Source organism: Ramularia collo-cygni (genome assembly GCF_900074925.1).
Source record: "Ramularia collo-cygni strain URUG2 genome assembly, contig: RCC_scaffold05, whole genome shotgun sequence".
NCBI lineage: Eukaryota > Fungi > Ascomycota > Dothideomycetes > Mycosphaerellales > Mycosphaerellaceae > Ramularia > Ramularia collo-cygni.
This window is the reverse complement of record NW_019716259.1, coordinates 961,876-979,058: the sequence shown is the minus strand read 5'-3', so window position 1 is coordinate 979,058 and position 17,183 is coordinate 961,876. Positions and strand designations below refer to the sequence as shown.

Here is a 17,183-nt window from a genome sequence, read left to right as displayed (position 1 = left end):
GAGATGAAGTACTGGTCGTCGTCGTGCTTGTCACACTGGCGGCTTGAGACGATGAGCTACCCGAAGAGGTGGTGGTCGATACCAACGCAGACGGTGAAGCCGCTGTAGAGGATGTCGACGCTGTCGAGCTTGTCGTGGTAGTGCTTGTCGTTGTTGTGCGTGTTGTATCAAAGACTTGGGATGATAGAGTGCTTGAAGTGATAATAGTCGATGACAAGCCAGAGGACGAGACTGAAGTAGATGAAGTACCCGCAGTAGAGCTGGCGGCGGTTGAGCTCGTCGTGGTCGTGCTGGTTATAGTCGTAGTAGCTGCAGCTGAGACCGTGGAGCTCAAAGACGATGAGGAGATCGCGGAAGTGGTTGAGGAAGCCAAAGTAGCACTTGATGATGAACTGGACTGAGTATTTGATGATGTACTGGGTGTCGGAGATTGCAGAGAGCTTGACGAGACAAAATTGGATGTCGTCGCCGAGGTTGAAGCCGGAGATGTAGCTTGAGAAGACGACGAGCTAGACGAACTCGACGAGCTAGACGATAGAGTTGTCGACAGCGCTGCCAAAGTCGATGTTGACGATGTAATCGAAGTCTGTGATGAAGACGAGCTCGGCGAGCTAGACGAGAGAGCAGTCGAGAGCGGACCAGTGCTTGCGGTCGACGTCGCACTTGTAGAGGTCTGGAAAGAGCTGGACTGAAGCGCCGTAGTGGAGATTCCGGTAGTTGAACTCGAAGTCATGGCAGACGAAGAGCTAACCGAGGACGTGGCCGATGTCACAGAGCCAGATTCCGTAGCAGGAAAGGATGTTGAAGGGCTGGTGGGGAGACTCGAAACGGAATTGGGGAGGGAGGAAGAAAACATACCTGAGTTAGTAGACGACGCGCTCGATCTTGAAGTCGTTGATGTAGAGCTGCGATAGTGTCAGTAACTGAGACTATTCCTTTGGAGGTGCTGTCAGACCTTGTGGTAGCTCCCAACACCAACTTGACGCCAACGTAGGCACTCCCAGCTACAAGATAGTCGTTCTCGCTTCGTGGTCGCTTGAGATCTGAGAGAATGTTAGAAGGCAGAAGAGGAATTTGACTATAAGATACTCACAGCATGCAGAGTCCCTGTCCCAAGCGGCGGCTCCGCAATCAGCTCTTGCGTCACACTGGCGCAGACATGCCTCAAAGCTGCGGATGTTGTTAACAAGAACGAGGTTTCCTGTGTAATCAGCAGCACAAGAAATGCTGTACTGAACCCCGTTGCCATCAGTGTATGTGGCACCGTTAGACTCTGGACAGATGGAGGGGAAGGCGGTAGAGGTAGTAGATGAAGTAGCAGTGAGCGAAGAGCTGGTGACAACAGTTGATGTGGTTGTGGTTGAAACCTGTAGGACGCTCGAAGTAGAGCTCGTCGTACTGCTGGTTGTGGTCGTAGTCGTGGTTGGCACGCCGTTGTTGGTCGAACTACTGGTACTGCTCGTGGTCGTCACACCGGCCAATACGCTGGAGGTAGAGCTGGTGGCGATGCTGGTGGCGATGCTGGAGGTAGAGCTGGAGGTAGAGCTGGTGACGATGCTGGAGCTTAGTATCGAAGTTGTTGTCGGGAGCGCAGTGGTCGTAGTCGTGGTTGGCACGCCGTTGTTGATCGAACTCGAACTACCGACACTGCTCGAGGTTGTCACACCTGCCAAGGAGCTGGAGGCAGAGCTGGAGGCAGAGCTGGTCGCGGAGCTGGTCGCGACGCTGGAGCTTGGTGTCGAAGTTGTTGTCGGGAGTACAGTGGTCGAAGCCGGGGCAACCAAGCTGCTACTAGCGCCTGCGACGACTTTGACAGCAACATAGGCAGTTCCAGTCTCAAGTCCTCCACCGTTGGCGACGTTAGGCTTGAGGTAACATGTCCTGACACGATCCCACACAGCAGCGCCACACACACTGCCTGCTTGGTCGCATTGCAACATGCAGCCTTCGAATGTCTCGATTTCTGGAACGACTCGTAACTCCCCACGATATTCAGCCGAGCAGTAAATGTTGTATAACTGCCCTGCGGAGTCGGTATACTGAGAATCGTCGAACGCTGGGCAAACTGAGGGCGTGGCAGCAGCAGAAGATTGCGAGGMTGAAGATAACGTCGGTGTCTGGTTGCATTAGCAGCGTCCCTACCCTTCAAAACACACATGGGAATGCTCACAGTGGAAGTCGTCGCAGTAGAAATTGCCGAGTCTGTCGAGATGCCTGCATCACTCGATGTGACGGGTACAGCAGGAATCGAGGATGTCTGGCGGACAAATCAATTTTCCGAGTGATGGTGTATATTTCGACATCAACTTACTATGCTTGACTCTGGCACGACAACTCTTCGCTGGATAGCCGCAAGCTTTGACGGGTCTCCACTCCCAGAGAATGCAACAGGAGACTGTTGAGGTCCAGCGCCCTTGTAAAGACTAAACAAAGCATTATTAGCGACTTCCTTCAAGGCTGACATGCAGAACTCACCAGTCCCCTGATCCGACGCCGTTGCTGCTGGATTCGAACCCAATCCAAGTGAAGCCCTGACACCCTGTTTCCAAGGCGTCACAGCCTTCAAAACAGTCTCTGTAAGAATCCACGGCCTCGCCTTGAGACACCAATACGCCAGTAGTATCGCTGCCACAGGACAGCACATAAGGCACACCACGAGGACTTGTGACAGTGGCTCCATCTCCTGCTGGGCAATCACCAGTGGGCACCACTGAAGGACCGGACGATGTTACGGCCGTGGTTGTTAATGCCTAGATGACTACAGTTAGCTTTTTTCCGGCTGCTGAAGGGAAAGTAAATTACCGAAGAGGAGGATACCGTAGGAAACAGTGACGGAGTACTGATCACAGACAATTCAGTCGAGGATGAGATTGACTCGGATACAGTGCCCGCAGTACTGGACGATGAGGCCGCTTGTAATGATGTGACCGAACCGTCTGCACTTGGAGAACTACTACCGGGAGGTATCAGACTACTCGAACGATCGAGCGAGCTTGAAGTCTGACCAGGAGAGCTTGTTATCGTACTAATCCCCGGGGTACTAGAGGGGATTTGCTGGTTACTTGTCGTTGAGAGCACCACGGAGCTGGCTGGACCACCAGAGGTGGTAAAAGGCGCCTGTGTGCTGGTGGAAGTCGGCGGGATAGTGTTGACGGGTTCAGCGTCTGGAGGTCGCTCTGCTGCGGCAACCCCTGCCTCCGCACGGGTACTGGTGACCTCGGTGAGGATTTCACAGTTACCAGCCGGATCACCAGTATTTCCAAAATAGTTAATGGCCACGCATCCAGGTTCGGCGTCGCACTGAGTCAAGCATGAATTGACATCAGTAACGGTTGCTCGTTTCCGAACGACACCAATGTTTCTGACTCCGCAAGTGACATTGAAGGCGTTGCCATATTGGGAGTCGCACAAGGTAGTATTACTGGCAGTTCCGCCGCAAGTGACTGCCGGACATGCTGGTAGAGATGCATAGGTGGGCGGTGCGTCAATCGTAGATGTTGCTGGAACTGAACTGCTGAGCCCGCCTTGAGAACTTGACTGCAATCCAGAGCTTGTCTGCAATCCAGAGCTTGTCTGTAGAGTCACCGACGTGGAGGCGGATGAGGTAGATGCGGGTGCTACAACAGAGCTCTGGGGGGTTGATACGCTTGTTCCCGTCGCTGAGACCGATGAGGAAGCTGGAGCAGAATAAGCTGAAGGTGTCTGGATGATGGCTGTGCCCGGCCTGGTGCCTGATGGAGGGATCGTCGTATAAGTAACAGGGCCCGAGATTGACGAAACACCCGTGTAAAGCTGTGTCGTGGTAATGTATGGAGGAGCTGAGTATCCGGGAGGTGGGGCGGAATACGCAGGTGGTGTCTGGATAATGACAGTGCCTGGTAGAGTACCCGACGGAGGGATCGTGGTATAAGTCACAGGACCCGAGATGGACGAAGCACCTGTATAAAGCTGAGTTGTGGTGATATACGGAGGAGCCGAGTATCCGGGTGGTACCGTGGCGCTGGGTGCTGCAGTAACGCTTGGAGGTGCACTGTAGGCAGGAGGCGTCTGAATGATTACTATGCCTGGGTTTGTGCCTGATGGGGGAATAGTGGTATATGTAATAGGCCCAGAGATCGAAGAAGCGCCTGTATAAAGCTGTGTTGTCGTCACATAGTTTGGAGCTGTGTAGCTGGCAGGCGTTTCAACGATCACGGTCCAAGCATCAGAGCCGCTCGCTTGGTAAGTCCTTGTGACGGGAATGGTAATCGAAGACTGCGTTCCTGTGTACAACTGCGTTGTCGTTGTGTAAGCAGGAGGCGTTTGAACGAGTACATATCCGGATCGAGTTCCCGATGGCCCAATTGTCGAAGTGATCGGCTCGGTGATTGGCGCAGTACCGGTGTAGTAAGACGTGATGGTGACATATCGAACGGGAATAACGATGATGTAGGTTCCTTGAGCATTGCCGCTCGGAAAGATTGTGCTGWTGGTAGAGGGTCCAGTCAGCACCGCCGTGCCGGTATATTCGGCGAAGGAGATGGTATATGGTGGGTTTTGAACGACTACAGTGTTTCCAATGGTAGTAGTTATTGGCTGGCTGATGGGCAGAGTGCCGGAGTAAAGACCGGTAACAGTAGTGAAGCCTGTTGGAGACGGCGTAATCGTGACCGGGAAAGAAGACACAGATGTGACCCCGTTTGATACGATTGTCGTCACCGCTGAAGAGATGGAGATGGCAGTGGTGCCCGGAATAACGTAGCCTGGACTTGGGATCTGGACAATGACCGTTCCGGGAGCAGTCCCGCTCGGTGCAATGGTAGTCGTGACTGGGGCTGTTAAAGAGCTTGTGCCGGAGTATGTTTGAGTAATGGTGACATAGCCAGGTCCTGGTACAGGCGAAATCAACGCCGTCTGGGAGCTGGTGCGCGAGGCAATGGTGTCGAAGCTTGCGGGATCTTAACATGGATTAGCGAAGCCATACAGGAGACTGCCTCCTGATCTACTGACTGGTTCCATAGTCAAGGGTGGATGGAAAGCCAACAGTGGCGCCGCAGCTACGGTGCACGACGACAGTCACAACACGAGCTGTCGGTATGGTTAGCAACGTGTCTTCCCAAGTCGACATCGATTCGCATCGTACCAGATTGTGCAGTGGCCAATGTTGACAATAAGCCCAGCACAACGCTGCTTGTTTTCCACGCCATGGCTGATGTTTGGAAGGAAAACGCGGCTGTCGTTGCAAGCAGAGTACATGCAAGAAAGATGTTTTGACGCGATTTCACTCATGTTATTGCCAAGTCGTTTATCAATGCTTCTGTTGAGATTGTTGCGCACCTACCTCCGTGCCGCGCGCGAGGAATGCTCATGGCGGTAAAGACCGCACCCTCGGTATTGGTTGAAGCATGCCATTGCAAGGTCGCCGTGAGTATGTCTGCCGCACAACATGTGCTTTCTCATGCTCCAGTATCATGATGGAGGTGGATTGTAGTCTTTCTATACCATTCTTGCAATCGTGCGGGCCAACACAGAAACTGCTGCACTCACTTACCTCTCCATCTACCTTGACGAGTGAATGTGCTGGCAAGGGGCAATTCTGCCAACCCGCCACATTCCAGGATCCACCATCATCTCTGGTATGCTTGCGAAGATTGATGTGGCCATGGCCGGCAAATCCCGTCGCGTGCCATTTCAAGATCAATCAGGGGGGGCATTCCGATGAATCTTGTCGATGGAAGCGGCCAGGCCCGTGTCAGGCAAGGTGAAAACGGAGGAAATGGAAGTGGACGTGAGGTGGAAGTGGAAGTGGAAGAAGGGACTTGGTCGGAATGAAGTCCGGACTCGCCGCTCTCGGCCATGCAAAATCCATTTGAGCCTCACTTGCCGCCTCACGTTACCCACCTCTTACATTGCGCTCCTCTTTGCACTTTCTTCTCGCTGAAAACGCCGGCTATGCTTGCAAGACCATGGACGGTTATCAGGACTTTCGAGAGCATAGTCCGGGCAGTGTGACAGTGTCGTAGGCAATTGACCAGAAAGGACAGGCTCCGGTGCAGCCAGACAGTAGGAATCCATTGAGCATGCAACCATTCTACATGTAAAGTACCACGTTCAACATGAATGACGGGACATACAAAGTGGGGAGCCTCGGATCACCTCTGCTAAGCATACAGCGGAAGCAGCCTCGTTGGTGGAACATCTCTCTTTAGGCGGTATACCTTGGCAATGGGTAAATGCGAGGACCAGAGTGGAGCCGATAACCCCTCCCGAGTCTCGACGATACATGTATGTACCAATGCGCCCCGGATACCTGCAGCAGACGAGGATTGAACCACCGGGGACTTCAAGATGTTGTTTTGTTCCATCGTAGGGTCGAGTCTTCTGCTCGCTACCACAACAGCTCATACCTTGCAACTTCGCGATGAATCTGGCTATTCTGGCTTTCTTTTGCCTCGAACAGACAGCGAGACAGCTTCACAATGGCCATATGGACCTTTCTCGACCAAAGGCCGAGATATCATCAATGCAAAGGGCGAGGCTGTGACTTGGGCGGGTGTGAATTGGCCAGGAAGCGGTACTACGTCTCGTGATCTTTGGCAGCTCTATAGATACTGATGATGAACAGGCGAAACGATGGTCCCCGAAGGTCTCGAATGGGAATCAGTGGAAGATATTGTCGCCCGTGTCGCTAGCGTTGGGTTCAACTTCATTCGTTTGTACGTTGAATTCTCGCAGGTTGCCAACTAAATTCCATCTGATGGCGAAGCAGAACTTATGCCATTGAAATGGTTGATCAGATGTATGCAAGAAACGGCTCTGACGTGCCTCTTGAGGTTGCCATGATCACTGGACTTGGCTACGAGAATGGGTGAGCCCTGATGTCYTTCACTGCCCGTTGATGCTTACGACTAACGACTGCTCTCCCAGAACTAAAGTCACACAAGAAATCATCTCCAAAAACCCTCAGTGGACGAAAGATACGACCAGGTTCGAAATCTGGGACCACATCGCAAATGTTGCCCACAATCAGAGCATCTACATTCACCCTGACGTCCACGTCGGCAAAGCTCAGTGGTGTTGCAACAACACTGGTGAGTCTGATGGACATTTGTCCTGACATATCTGCAACATCTCACACGAGAGTAGATGGCAACGCTTGGTTCGATGACTACAACTTCCCCGTGAGCAACTGGAAGCGTGGTCTTCAGTCCGTAGCCAACTGGGCGAAAGACCACCCAAACGTCGTGTCAATGGCCTTGCGAAACGAACTTCGGAGAGCCATCAACGAAACTGCTCCAACATCCACCCTCGGCTACAWCTGGCTTTCGCTGGTTGGTAACAACACCGCAGCCACCGATGCCATCTACCAAGTCAACCCCGACATCCTCGTCAGCTGGTCCGGCATGCAGTACGACCAAGACATGTCAGCTTTGTACGTTGCACCCAACCAACACTACCGCATCCATCTCTCGCTAACAAGTCCCACTACAGAACAACCGGTCTGAACTTGAACACAGCCCCATGCTACCAATGTGACGCAGTCCTTGACGGTCTCCGTCGTGAACCCATCATCTTCGACCTATCCGCCCACCCCTGGGCAGACAAAGTCATCTACGAAATGCACCTCTACTCCATGTCCGAGAACCTTGACACAGGCGWCTGCGACATCATCCGGGCGCAATTCTACGAGAACGGTTTCAACGCCATGGGAATCGACAAGCCCGCAGCCTGTAACGTGACCGGAAACTGCGTCGAAGCCGTTCGTCAGACTCCCATTATAATCTCCGAGTTTGGCTCTGCGCAGGACGAGACGCTATTGAATGATACTCTGCAGAGCTGTTTGAGAGATTTCACGACTGAGCATAATATCAGCTGGGCTATGTGGAGTCTGGCGGGCTCGTATAGAATTCGATCTGGTGGGCAGGGAGTTGGTGATACGTGGGCGTTGACCAATTATGAGTGGAATGGATGGAACTTTGAGAGGGGTATTGAGGAGTGGTGGAAGCCGTGGGTCAAGACTATGCTCGGGTGACCATTCACAAAGTATATTCATATGTATGTGTCTTTCCACAACTATGTAGTGAAGAATGCCACATTAAGTGGTCTGGTGCTGCCCCTTCCGCAGGCTCCAAGATAGAAGATAAAGAGAGACAGTCATGATCCCATTTTCCATCCATTATTGCAGTTTCGAACACGACATGCTCACGTTCAAGATACCACGCAGTGGCCCGGGAGCTTTTGAAGTCATTTCAGGACGATTTTTACTACCCCAACCCTTACCCTAACATTCATATCCACTATCTCGGAGACGGAGGCTGCTTCAGTCCAGTAACTAGCTTGAACGAGAATGAATACCTGAGAAATATCTAACGTAATGTGCATGCTGTCAATTGCTCACCGGATGGATTGACGAAGAAGACTGACACGCCCGTATGTGCCACGCTCAACATCCGACGGCATGACACTCGGCAAACTGATGCTGCTCGACAATCTCGCTCTTGTGCAATGATGATTCACAATGAAACGACTAGGAAAGTTGCAAAGGGCTTCGTAACAGAAATTTACAGGTGGTATCTTCGTTTTCATAAACTTTTCCCCCATCGCGGCATTCCTGATTTGCCGCCGTCATGCTCGTATCCAAGAGGATTTGCTCCCGAGTCCGCTTCGGACGTTCATCTAATGCCTTTAACGGCACTGTCTAGTGTGATAGAGAGTACGCGTGGACTCGAAGTTGAAATCGTAAACCATCACTCGCCTCTATCGTGGCCAGGTTCCAGAGAGCTCGGTCGAAAGTCTCATTCCTCGCGTTCCACCTCAAGGCGGAAGACTCCATTGCTCCACGTGTTACCGCCTCCCTTTAGTTCTCAATGCCGATGTGTACGTTCTTCTCGCCGGGAGGGATGACCTTGGCCTCTTTGCCGCCCTGGAGGTTGGGAAGCTCCTCAATCGCCTCCTCGATGATGCTCAATGCAGACTTGATCTCCTCATCGGTGATGACGAGTGGTGGTGCCATACGGATGATGTTTTRGTGTGTGGGTTTTGCCTACATCCCAAGTCAGCAAGGAAATTTCATAGCGAAGTGAGCAGTACATCAACGCCGCCAGAGGTGGCTTTGACGTGAGATATCTTTAGAGCACGACCTACCAGTAGACCCTTTGTCTTCATCAGCATGCACAAATCCCACGCACTGTGACCTCCAGTCTTCGACTCGTCAATCACAATGGCGTTGAGCAGACCCTTTCCACGAATAGTGGTGATCATTGGTCCCTTCTTGGCAATGGCAGCAAGACCATCTCTGAAGACGTGGCCCAATCGCTCAGCACGCTCAACAAGCTGCTCCTCTTCAACAATCTCGAGAGCCTTGATGGCAACAGCACTTCCAAGAGGATTGCCTCCGTATGTGCTGCCGTGCGTACCAGGCTCAATGGTGAGCATGACCTCCTTTGAGCCGAGGACACATGACACCGGGTACATGCCACCGCTGATGGCCTTGCCAAGAAGGACAAGATCGGGCTTGATCCCGCTCCACTCGTGGCAGAGCATCTTTCCTGTGCGTGCAATACCAGTCTGAATCTCGTYGCAGATGAGGAGCACATTGTGCTTTGTGCAGAGTTCGCGAACCTTGACCAAGTAGTCTTCATCTGGAACGACAATTCCAGCCTCTCCTTGGATGGGCTCCACAAGGAAAGCCGCGGTGTTCTTGCCATGTGCTTCAAGAACATCTTCCAGTGCCTTGACGTCGTTGAATGGGATCTTCTGACCGGTCACAGGGCATTCCGATCCAACACCTGGAAGGTATGGACCGTAGTTCTCCTTGCTTTCTGGGTCCGTAGACATGGTGATTGCAGCGAATGTGCGGCCGTGGAAGTTCTCCTGCACGCTGAAAACCAATGCCTTGTCGTGTGGAATTCCCTTGACTTTGTATCCCCACTTTCTCGCCAGCTTCACTGCCGTCTCCACGGCCTCGGCMCCGGTGTTCATGGGCAGCACCATGTCGAAGCCCATCATTGTGGTGATCTTCTCGGCGAATTTGGGAAAGACATCGTTGTAGAAGGCTCTGCTGGAGAGGGTCAGACGACTAGCCTGCTCAACAAGTGCCTGGATGAGTTTGGGGTGACAATGGCCCTGATTGACGGCCGAGTAGGCGGAGAGGAAGTCGAGATAGTGCTTGCCTTCAGGGTCCCAGACCGAGCAGCCAGAGGCTTTGGCGAAGACGATGGGGAGAGGGTGGTAGTTGTGGGCAGCGTATTCGGCTTCCGTGCTCATGGCCTGCTCGGAAGAGGCAGCATGGTAGTTGGAGGTCGCGGCCTGGCCTACAGGCGTGAAGGTGGTGGCCTTGGCATTGAGACTGTTGCCGTTGGTGCCATTGGTGTGCTGCTCGAGAATCGCCGAAGGAGCCATGTTGGTGAGTGATGCTGTCTAGGAGGCTGAGGAGGTGGTGAGTGAGGTGCTAGTCAGTGGTTGAGAAGAGTGGATTTTCAAAGAGAGAGATGTGGGTATGTAGGTGAGGAGGGGGAGTAAGGTATGCAGAAAAATGTCCACATCGGCGGATGCTCTTCACTTATTATGCTTTCCATTCCTCTTCCTGCTCTCGCCGCACGCCTAAGGTTCCATCCCCGGTACCCTGCGATCCATCGTGGCCCACTACCAATCCCTATAAGCAGGATGTACCGCGGAGGGTATCGCTATAGGCAGGATGCGCCTGTACCTGCGCTTAGGGGAGTAGTTGGGTAATTTGGTTATCATGTGAGCGGCTAACAGCGGGCGTGATAATTGCTCGTGCCTCATTCGTTTGTCCAGACTACCCCACGTTGAGGGCCGACAGATAAGACCGATACCGGCCGGCCGGCGATGGAGAAGGTGGGATCTCCGCTGCCAAGCGAAGCAAGAGGCAAGTGAAGCACAGACAGCTGAGATGATCTCCACCTTGGCGAACGAGAAGATGCCAACGACAAGAGATGGAGATGGAGATGGAGGGGCGCGGAAACGGTCACGCAAGGCCCACACGAAAAGTCGGCGGGGCTGTAACAATTGCAAACTTCGCAAAGGTGGGCACCCTCAGCACGGCCAGGCGGTGGTGAGGTTTGCTTACGCCATGTGAACACAGTCAAGTGTGACGAGACGAGGCCAAACTGTGAAAAGTGTAGTTCATATGGCGTCTTCTGTGACTATGAGACGCACTCATCCGAGCTGCACTTCTCGGGCACGGCATCGTTCCAGCTTGAGGTGCAGAAGCCACAGCAGACCGAATCGCCACCTGCATTCAATGCTGAAGAACTCATCGATTCCATGATGGACGCTCCCCTTGCCCTCTTCGTGGAGGGTGACACCCCTGACGTCTGCTATCTTGACAAGGCCCATCTCTCTCTCCTTCGCAAGTTCCACGATCGCTCGGTCTTGACCATCGGGACTCCAAACTCCATACACGTATACCAAAGGGTCCTGACCCAAATGGCTTCGAAACATTCCTTTGTCTTGCATGCGGTTCTGCGCTTCACCCTTTTACACGATCGATATCTTTATGATCCTCTTGGGACGAGTCCATCTGCCGCCGAAGCCTTTCATGGCTACCACGCCGCAGCACTGTTCAGCCAAGTACTTTCGGAGAGCTCCCACTCCAACGATGTGAAGGATGCTCTTTGGGGGACGTCTGCTCTGCTCGGCGCGGGTAGCTTTGCGGCATTCGAAGGAATCTCTGCCGCGGAAGCATGGCCACTGAAGCCCCCGAGCGTCTCGGACCTGGACTGGCTCAAGATGAGCGAGGGCAAGAATGCAGTCTGGCGATTGGCCAATCCAACAAGGGATGACAGTCAATTTCGAGACGTGATTGAGGCAGAGTTGCGCAAGCAGAATAGTATCCCTCTCCAGTGTGTAGGCCCAGCAGTGGATGGATTTCGTGCCCATTGTGCTCATTTGATGGAAGCCGGTGAGGACAGCCCATATTTCCAGGCAGCCTCAATCCTCGAGCGACTAGCGCCTATGCAGTGCTCGCATGAGACAGCAATCTGGTTTCTCTCCTTCGTCGGTCATATGGATCCCGCGTACATGCAGCTTGTGGCGGCCAAAGACTCAACGGCGTTGGTGTTGTTGGCGTGGTGGTTTGCAAAGCTTCTGGAGTACAATGTCTGGTGGGTCAGTCGGCGATGTCGGTTTGAGTGTCAAGCGATCTGCGTCTTTCTGAACGAGAAGTTGCCGCAAGAAGATGTCATCAGGGATCTGCTGGAATTCCCGCGAAGCGTGTCTCACGGCGCTTCAAGAAAACCAGTGGCAAACGTTGGCTGACAAGAACGCTTCTCCCGCGAGAAATCTCAGTCCTCAACATGCGCATTGTGCGGCGCTTCACCACCGCACAAGACTCACATCACAGCACCCACGAGTCCAGATTGAGGCAGTGGCTTGACGTCTGCTTATGCTGTGGAGTTTTGAACAAAACATTTGACGGCGAAAGAAGAAGGCACGACGCGAAGCTGCCGCCTGAAATTCTCGTCCCTACTTCAGCTCGTTCCGAACACTTCATCATCACCTTGACACCACACAATTTCAGCCCACACGATCGGAAGTATGGACGAGGCCGGAACCACCGCGACGTCTGCCCTGAAAGAGAGCGCCTTCTCCATGATGATGAGAGAGGCCAGAGCCAGAAAGTTGCAGGAAGTATGTGGCGACCTACCTCACCATTTGCAAGACATGTGAGCTAACTATTCAAGGCGGATGAAGACGTYAAAGTTCCGGCCGAGTTCACCGCCATGGACAACGTCTTCGGCATCGCGGAGCTTGCGGAGAAGATCTTCCTCGAATGCAGAATCCAGGATCTCCTGGTCAGCTACCAACGGGTCAACAAGCAGTGGCACGACATCATCACATCTTCCAAAAGACTTCAGCAAGCATTGTTCTTCGAATCTGTCAGCGGCCACTATGTCGATAGCTTTGGCGATCACTTTGCAAACTGGTGGCAGTATTACGATGATGAAGAGAACGATGGAGACGAGGGGAAGCTTGCTGAGGCACAGCGCCGTAAGGATGAGGGCAAGCGCGTCCTCGTTTTCAGGAACCCTTTCTTCGAGAAGTTGCACCACAAGACTCGGACAGAGAAGTACAGGGCTCCATCTGCATACGTTGCTGCCGCCAACGAGGACTACAACCGGCGGCGCCAGGATATGGACAGCCGAAATGCAAGCTGGCGACGAATGCTGGTCTCCCAACCACCTATAATCAAACGTGATTTCACACGCTTCGATTATCCGGGCCTGATGCCGATGACAAAGGAATCTAGCAGCCCTTTGCTGCTTCAAGATACACTCAACGACGACGACAGGTGTGCCACCCGACCTGATAACGTATTCGATAAGATGGTTCCGGTAGTCTTTGCCCAAGACGTCAAGCGGATCAATTACGAGAAGGGGGAGTACGACTTTGAGGTGTGTCAGCACGATATGGCTTGGGACATTAAAAACGCCCTAGGATATTACTCTTGAGAACCGGATGTGATGAAGTCCACACCGGGCTTGCTATCGAAAGTAGAACATGGCTCGCTGCTATGATCGCTACAGAGCTTTGCAGGATAGCTTTATCTACGCATGGCTGAAGAGAAGATGGTGCTGGCTCGAAGTAGCTATTGAGAAGCTGACGAGTTGTTCTTCCACCATCTCTACAATCGATCGCATTTTGTGCGAGCTTTGCTCTTCCAGCATCCTTGTCCTGCTGCTACCCGCTGTATCTTCGTTTGCATTACGACACTTGCATTGACATGTGTTGGAACACAATGCCAGTCTACGTAAAAGCGTGATCTCAGCCAGACGAATCTGGGCCAACGTGCAATAAGACTTTGGTGGAGCGGTTTGAATTGCCTCCCAGCTATGCATCGCGGAGATTCTCATGGATGAAAGCTGTTGGGCTACACAACCATCAAATCCTGCTTCTTGCGATTTCCCCCCTGGCTCACCAGCAACTCACTCCTATCCACGCCCAAACCCCTGCCTCGTGGTCGAGAACGTAGTATCCCAGCATCCCTCAGGCAAGTTGACCTCGCTCCTCCTCATAAACAGCGTAGTAGTACTCTCCATGTCATCGTCCGTCAGGATCGGCGTCTCACAAACTGTACACTGATGATTAGCAACACTTCACACACATCTTCTTAAGACAGCACCCACAGTAAAAAATATACTGATAGTCCCAAGTATAATAATTCAAACGATTATCCGCAATGCTAATTTGCTGCCAATGAGGAATATCATCATAGGTCATGTTCGTCCTCACAAAGACCTGCGAAGTAGGTACACCACCTGCGCTGGTTCTGTAGACGTCCATTATAGCATCTGGACCGATTTGAGGAGCATGTATGGAGGCATTGTTGATATTTTGGACATCGTGGATTGAAAAGTGCGATGCGAAACCGGAGAAACCGACGGTTGAGACTTTGTAGGTGAAGTCGTCGATTTTAGTGGTGTACAGGTAATTGCCAGCTCTGTTGTTGGCGACCAGATTGATGGGCTGGGAGTTTTCTGCGAAGATCAGAGGGGTGAAAATGCTGATAATGGCTAAAAGGAGGGTGAGCATGATGGGACTTGGTGGTGAGGCTATGAAAGAAGCGACGGTTATAGTGAGGAACATGCGCTTTTATGGGATCGCTTCGTTGGGTGCAGCTTGTAAATCTATTTGCATCCGTTCAGCTCCTCCACCGGTCCCGGGCCCAGAAGGAATGCGTGACCCACTTTGTATGCWCAATGTGTATGCATGTGTATGCATGCTGTGGAACAGATGTGTTGGCAATCAGCGTATAGCATTCAGTGATTGCGAGGAAATGAGAGAAGTGACTGCTATTGGACATTCCAAACCCAGGTCGAGCTCAATGCAGATTCCTGCTGTAGTTCATCTGATCATTGTAACATTTTGACGATTCAGCTCCAGCCCCATTGACGCCATCGCTAATGCTCGATTCTAGCTCACAGGTCGAGCACGCTCGGTGTACTCTTGACTGTGGGTATGTTGCAGTCCATTGACTGGCTGCGAAATGAGCCAGTGTCTGCCTTCTCAACTAAAGCCTTACGAGAGGGGTGTCTCTCCAGCTTCCTCCTTTTAGCATGTTTCGACTGCCGCCGTTTTGCATTTTCCCATCATTCTCCCGCAAGGCATGCAATCTATCGGCCTGGAAAGCCGCCAGGAGGAGGAGCAAACCCACGAGGAGGTCCAGGTGGGAAGCCTGGAGGTGCACCAGGTCCACCTCTGCCGAAGCCGGGAGGCATGCCAGCGAATCCCGGACCGCCCACACCTGCTGCTGGACCTTGTAATCCAATGCCCATCCCTCTACCCATCGGCTTAGCCATTCCCGGTCCACTTGCGACGGTCGCTGCGACACCAGCTCCAGGAGTGCTCTGTCCGAGACGAGCAGCCGGATCCGCAGGCGGCGGGCTCTCAACAGATGCCGAAACAATCGTGGCGCCTCGGACGATGGCGAGGCCGAGCGAACGCTTCTCCTCGGTCTCGACGTTCTTCCTCTTGACTTTCCTGAACTCTTCACAATCCGCGAGTACGAGGTTCATGTGCTGGGTTTCGTTAGCAAAGCATATGGAGTAACAGAGGAGAGGACCGACCTTGTCAAAGGCGAGCATCTRTCCCACCAGCTGCCGTCCATCGGTGAGGGTTGCACGCATCCGGTAGTTGATCTATACTTCTGTAAGTGGTTGGCGCATGAGCGCGCAATCGTTGCTTGTACTCACGAATCCTTGCTATGTCTCATGTCAGCTGATATTCTCTGTCAACGCAAGTCTGACTGCGGTGGGAAGATGTCCAAGACTTACCATCTTTCCCTGCTTCTGCAATGCGGCCATCTTGTCGCCTGTGCGCGCCTGAGCACGACTTGGTGTTGCTGAGATTACTGTTCGCCCGTGCTGTCAGATATTGGAGTTGCTCTGAGCAATGCTAGTGAGGTAATGTCGCGGATTGAGAGGTCAAGGTGGAGGTGAAGTGGAGTGGTGTCGGCGCTGCGCTCTTGCTGTTGCTATCGAGAGGAAAGTCTTCTCGGATAGACGGAGCGAAGCGTCGCACTAGCGTCCGCACACCTCCATTTCGAATCTTGCACGAACTTTGAACTTCTTCGCGCCCATACTAATCCCACCACCCAGGACCGGATATCACAACACAATGGCCAAGGGAGAATCATCCACCCAGCAGGTGAGTCGCCAAAATCCCAGCCATCATGTCCAGCACTCAACTTCGATCGAAGTGCCTCGATGCGTCCATTGTGCCTCAGAAACTAATCCGATCTCCTCCAGGCTGATGGCTCTGCCGTCAAGACCCAGGGCGCTGCCGACAAGGCCGCCAACCCGATGCGCGAGCTTCGCATCCAGAAGCTCGTTCTGAACATCTCCGTCGGCGAGTCTGGTGACAGACTTACCCGTGCCGCCAAGGTGCTGGAACAGCTGTCCGGTCAAACTCCCGTCTACTCCAAGGCCCGCTACACCGTCCGTACTTTCGGTATCCGTCGTAACGAGAAGATCGCTGTCCACGTCACCGTCCGTGGCCCCAAGGCCGAGGAGATTCTCGAGCGTGGCCTCAAGGTCAAGGAGTACGAGCTCCGCAAGCGCAACTTCTCTGAGACCGGCAACTTCGGTTTCGGTATCTCCGAGCACATCGATCTGGGAATCAAGTACGACCCAGGTATTGGTATTTACGGCATGGAMTTCTACTGCTGCATGTAAGTGGCACTGCACGGAACAGCACAGCACTTCTTCTTGGTGAAAACCAAGAAGATGTTTGCCAGCTGGATGCATAAAACTCAAATGTCTGACTTTCTCCCTCACAGGACCCGTCCAGGTGAGCGTGTTGCCAAGCGTCGCCGTGCGAAGGCTCGTGTCGGTGCTTCCCACCGCATCAACCAGCAGGAGACCATCAAGTGGTACAAGAACCGATTCGAGGGCATCGTTCGGTAAACATTTTCAACGAAAGTTGAGGTGTACTTCTTTGTCCCACGAATGGAATGAAAAGCGAGGCATGGGTTCGGCGCAAAAGAGCACGGCTTGGAGGGGTGAAGCGCAGATAGCGACACATACAACGGCCTATCGGAGCTTCTTGACGCATGAGCAAGATCTACCTACAATGGAGGCTTCACCTTAGATGTGACTTGCCGCTTAACCATTCTGWTCACTGTCTCATTGCTTTCATTTCCACTTTCTTCCAATCCTACATGCGTGCATATTCTGGTGCTA

At 52.8% G+C, this 17,183-nt stretch overlaps 8 protein-coding genes; 4 read left to right on the top strand and 4 right to left on the bottom strand.

Annotated features, from left to right (window-relative positions):
• Window positions 1–5,186, bottom strand: part of RCC_12113 (uncharacterized protein) — a gene marked incomplete at both ends in the record, with an annotated part of 7,092 nt that extends 1,906 nt beyond the window's left edge. The window contains 9 exons of the mRNA XM_023769399.1: window positions 859–905; window positions 956–1,043; window positions 1,094–2,117; window positions 2,171–2,257; window positions 2,312–2,423; window positions 2,476–2,750; window positions 2,803–4,937; window positions 4,990–5,067; window positions 5,123–5,186. Coding sequence (XP_023625167.1) covers window positions 859–905; window positions 956–1,043; window positions 1,094–2,117; window positions 2,171–2,257; window positions 2,312–2,423; window positions 2,476–2,750; window positions 2,803–4,937; window positions 4,990–5,067; window positions 5,123–5,186 — 3,910 coding nt within the window.
• A 1,141-nt stretch (window positions 5,187–6,327) lies between these two features.
• Window positions 6,328–8,011, top strand: RCC_04121 (related to cellulase; the record flags this gene model as incomplete). XM_023769398.1 has 6 exons in its annotated part: window positions 6,328–6,553; window positions 6,605–6,695; window positions 6,749–6,847; window positions 6,907–7,070; window positions 7,126–7,411; window positions 7,471–8,011. The coding sequence occupies 6 exons, from the start codon at window positions 6,328–6,330 to the stop codon at window positions 8,009–8,011; spliced, it is 1,407 nt and encodes a 468-aa protein (XP_023625166.1).
• Window positions 8,012–8,836: 825 nt separating this feature from the next.
• On the bottom strand, window positions 8,837–10,380 carry RCC_04120 (probable ornithine aminotransferase; the record flags this gene model as incomplete). XM_023769397.1 has 2 exons in its annotated part: window positions 8,837–9,022; window positions 9,124–10,380. The coding sequence occupies 2 exons, from the start codon at window positions 10,378–10,380 to the stop codon at window positions 8,837–8,839; spliced, it is 1,443 nt and encodes a 480-aa protein (XP_023625165.1).
• A 557-nt stretch (window positions 10,381–10,937) lies between these two features.
• On the top strand, window positions 10,938–12,261 carry RCC_04119 (uncharacterized protein; the record flags this gene model as incomplete). XM_023769396.1 has 2 exons in its annotated part: window positions 10,938–11,056; window positions 11,127–12,261. 2 exons carry the CDS (start codon window positions 10,938–10,940, stop codon window positions 12,259–12,261), a joined length of 1,254 nt encoding a protein of 417 aa, XP_023625164.1.
• Window positions 12,262–12,540: 279 nt separating this feature from the next.
• Window positions 12,541–13,454, top strand: RCC_04118 (uncharacterized protein; the record flags this gene model as incomplete). XM_023769395.1 has 2 exons in its annotated part: window positions 12,541–12,633; window positions 12,687–13,454. 2 exons carry the CDS (start codon window positions 12,541–12,543, stop codon window positions 13,452–13,454), a joined length of 861 nt encoding a protein of 286 aa, XP_023625163.1.
• Window positions 13,455–13,934: 480 nt separating this feature from the next.
• RCC_04117 (uncharacterized protein) lies at window positions 13,935–14,535 on the bottom strand (the record flags this gene model as incomplete). XM_023769394.1 has 2 exons in its annotated part: window positions 13,935–14,074; window positions 14,130–14,535. 2 exons carry the CDS (start codon window positions 14,533–14,535, stop codon window positions 13,935–13,937), a joined length of 546 nt encoding a protein of 181 aa, XP_023625162.1.
• A 581-nt stretch (window positions 14,536–15,116) lies between these two features.
• On the bottom strand, window positions 15,117–15,806 carry RCC_04116 (related to small nuclear ribonucleoprotein B; the record flags this gene model as incomplete). XM_023769393.1 has 4 exons in its annotated part: window positions 15,117–15,521; window positions 15,570–15,641; window positions 15,696–15,704; window positions 15,777–15,806. 4 exons carry the CDS (start codon window positions 15,804–15,806, stop codon window positions 15,117–15,119), a joined length of 516 nt encoding a protein of 171 aa, XP_023625161.1.
• A 313-nt stretch (window positions 15,807–16,119) lies between these two features.
• RCC_04115 (probable 60S ribosomal protein L11) lies at window positions 16,120–16,907 on the top strand (the record flags this gene model as incomplete). XM_023769392.1 has 3 exons in its annotated part: window positions 16,120–16,149; window positions 16,251–16,672; window positions 16,781–16,907. The coding sequence occupies 3 exons, from the start codon at window positions 16,120–16,122 to the stop codon at window positions 16,905–16,907; spliced, it is 579 nt and encodes a 192-aa protein (XP_023625160.1).
• Between the last annotated feature and the right edge of the window lie 276 nt (window positions 16,908–17,183).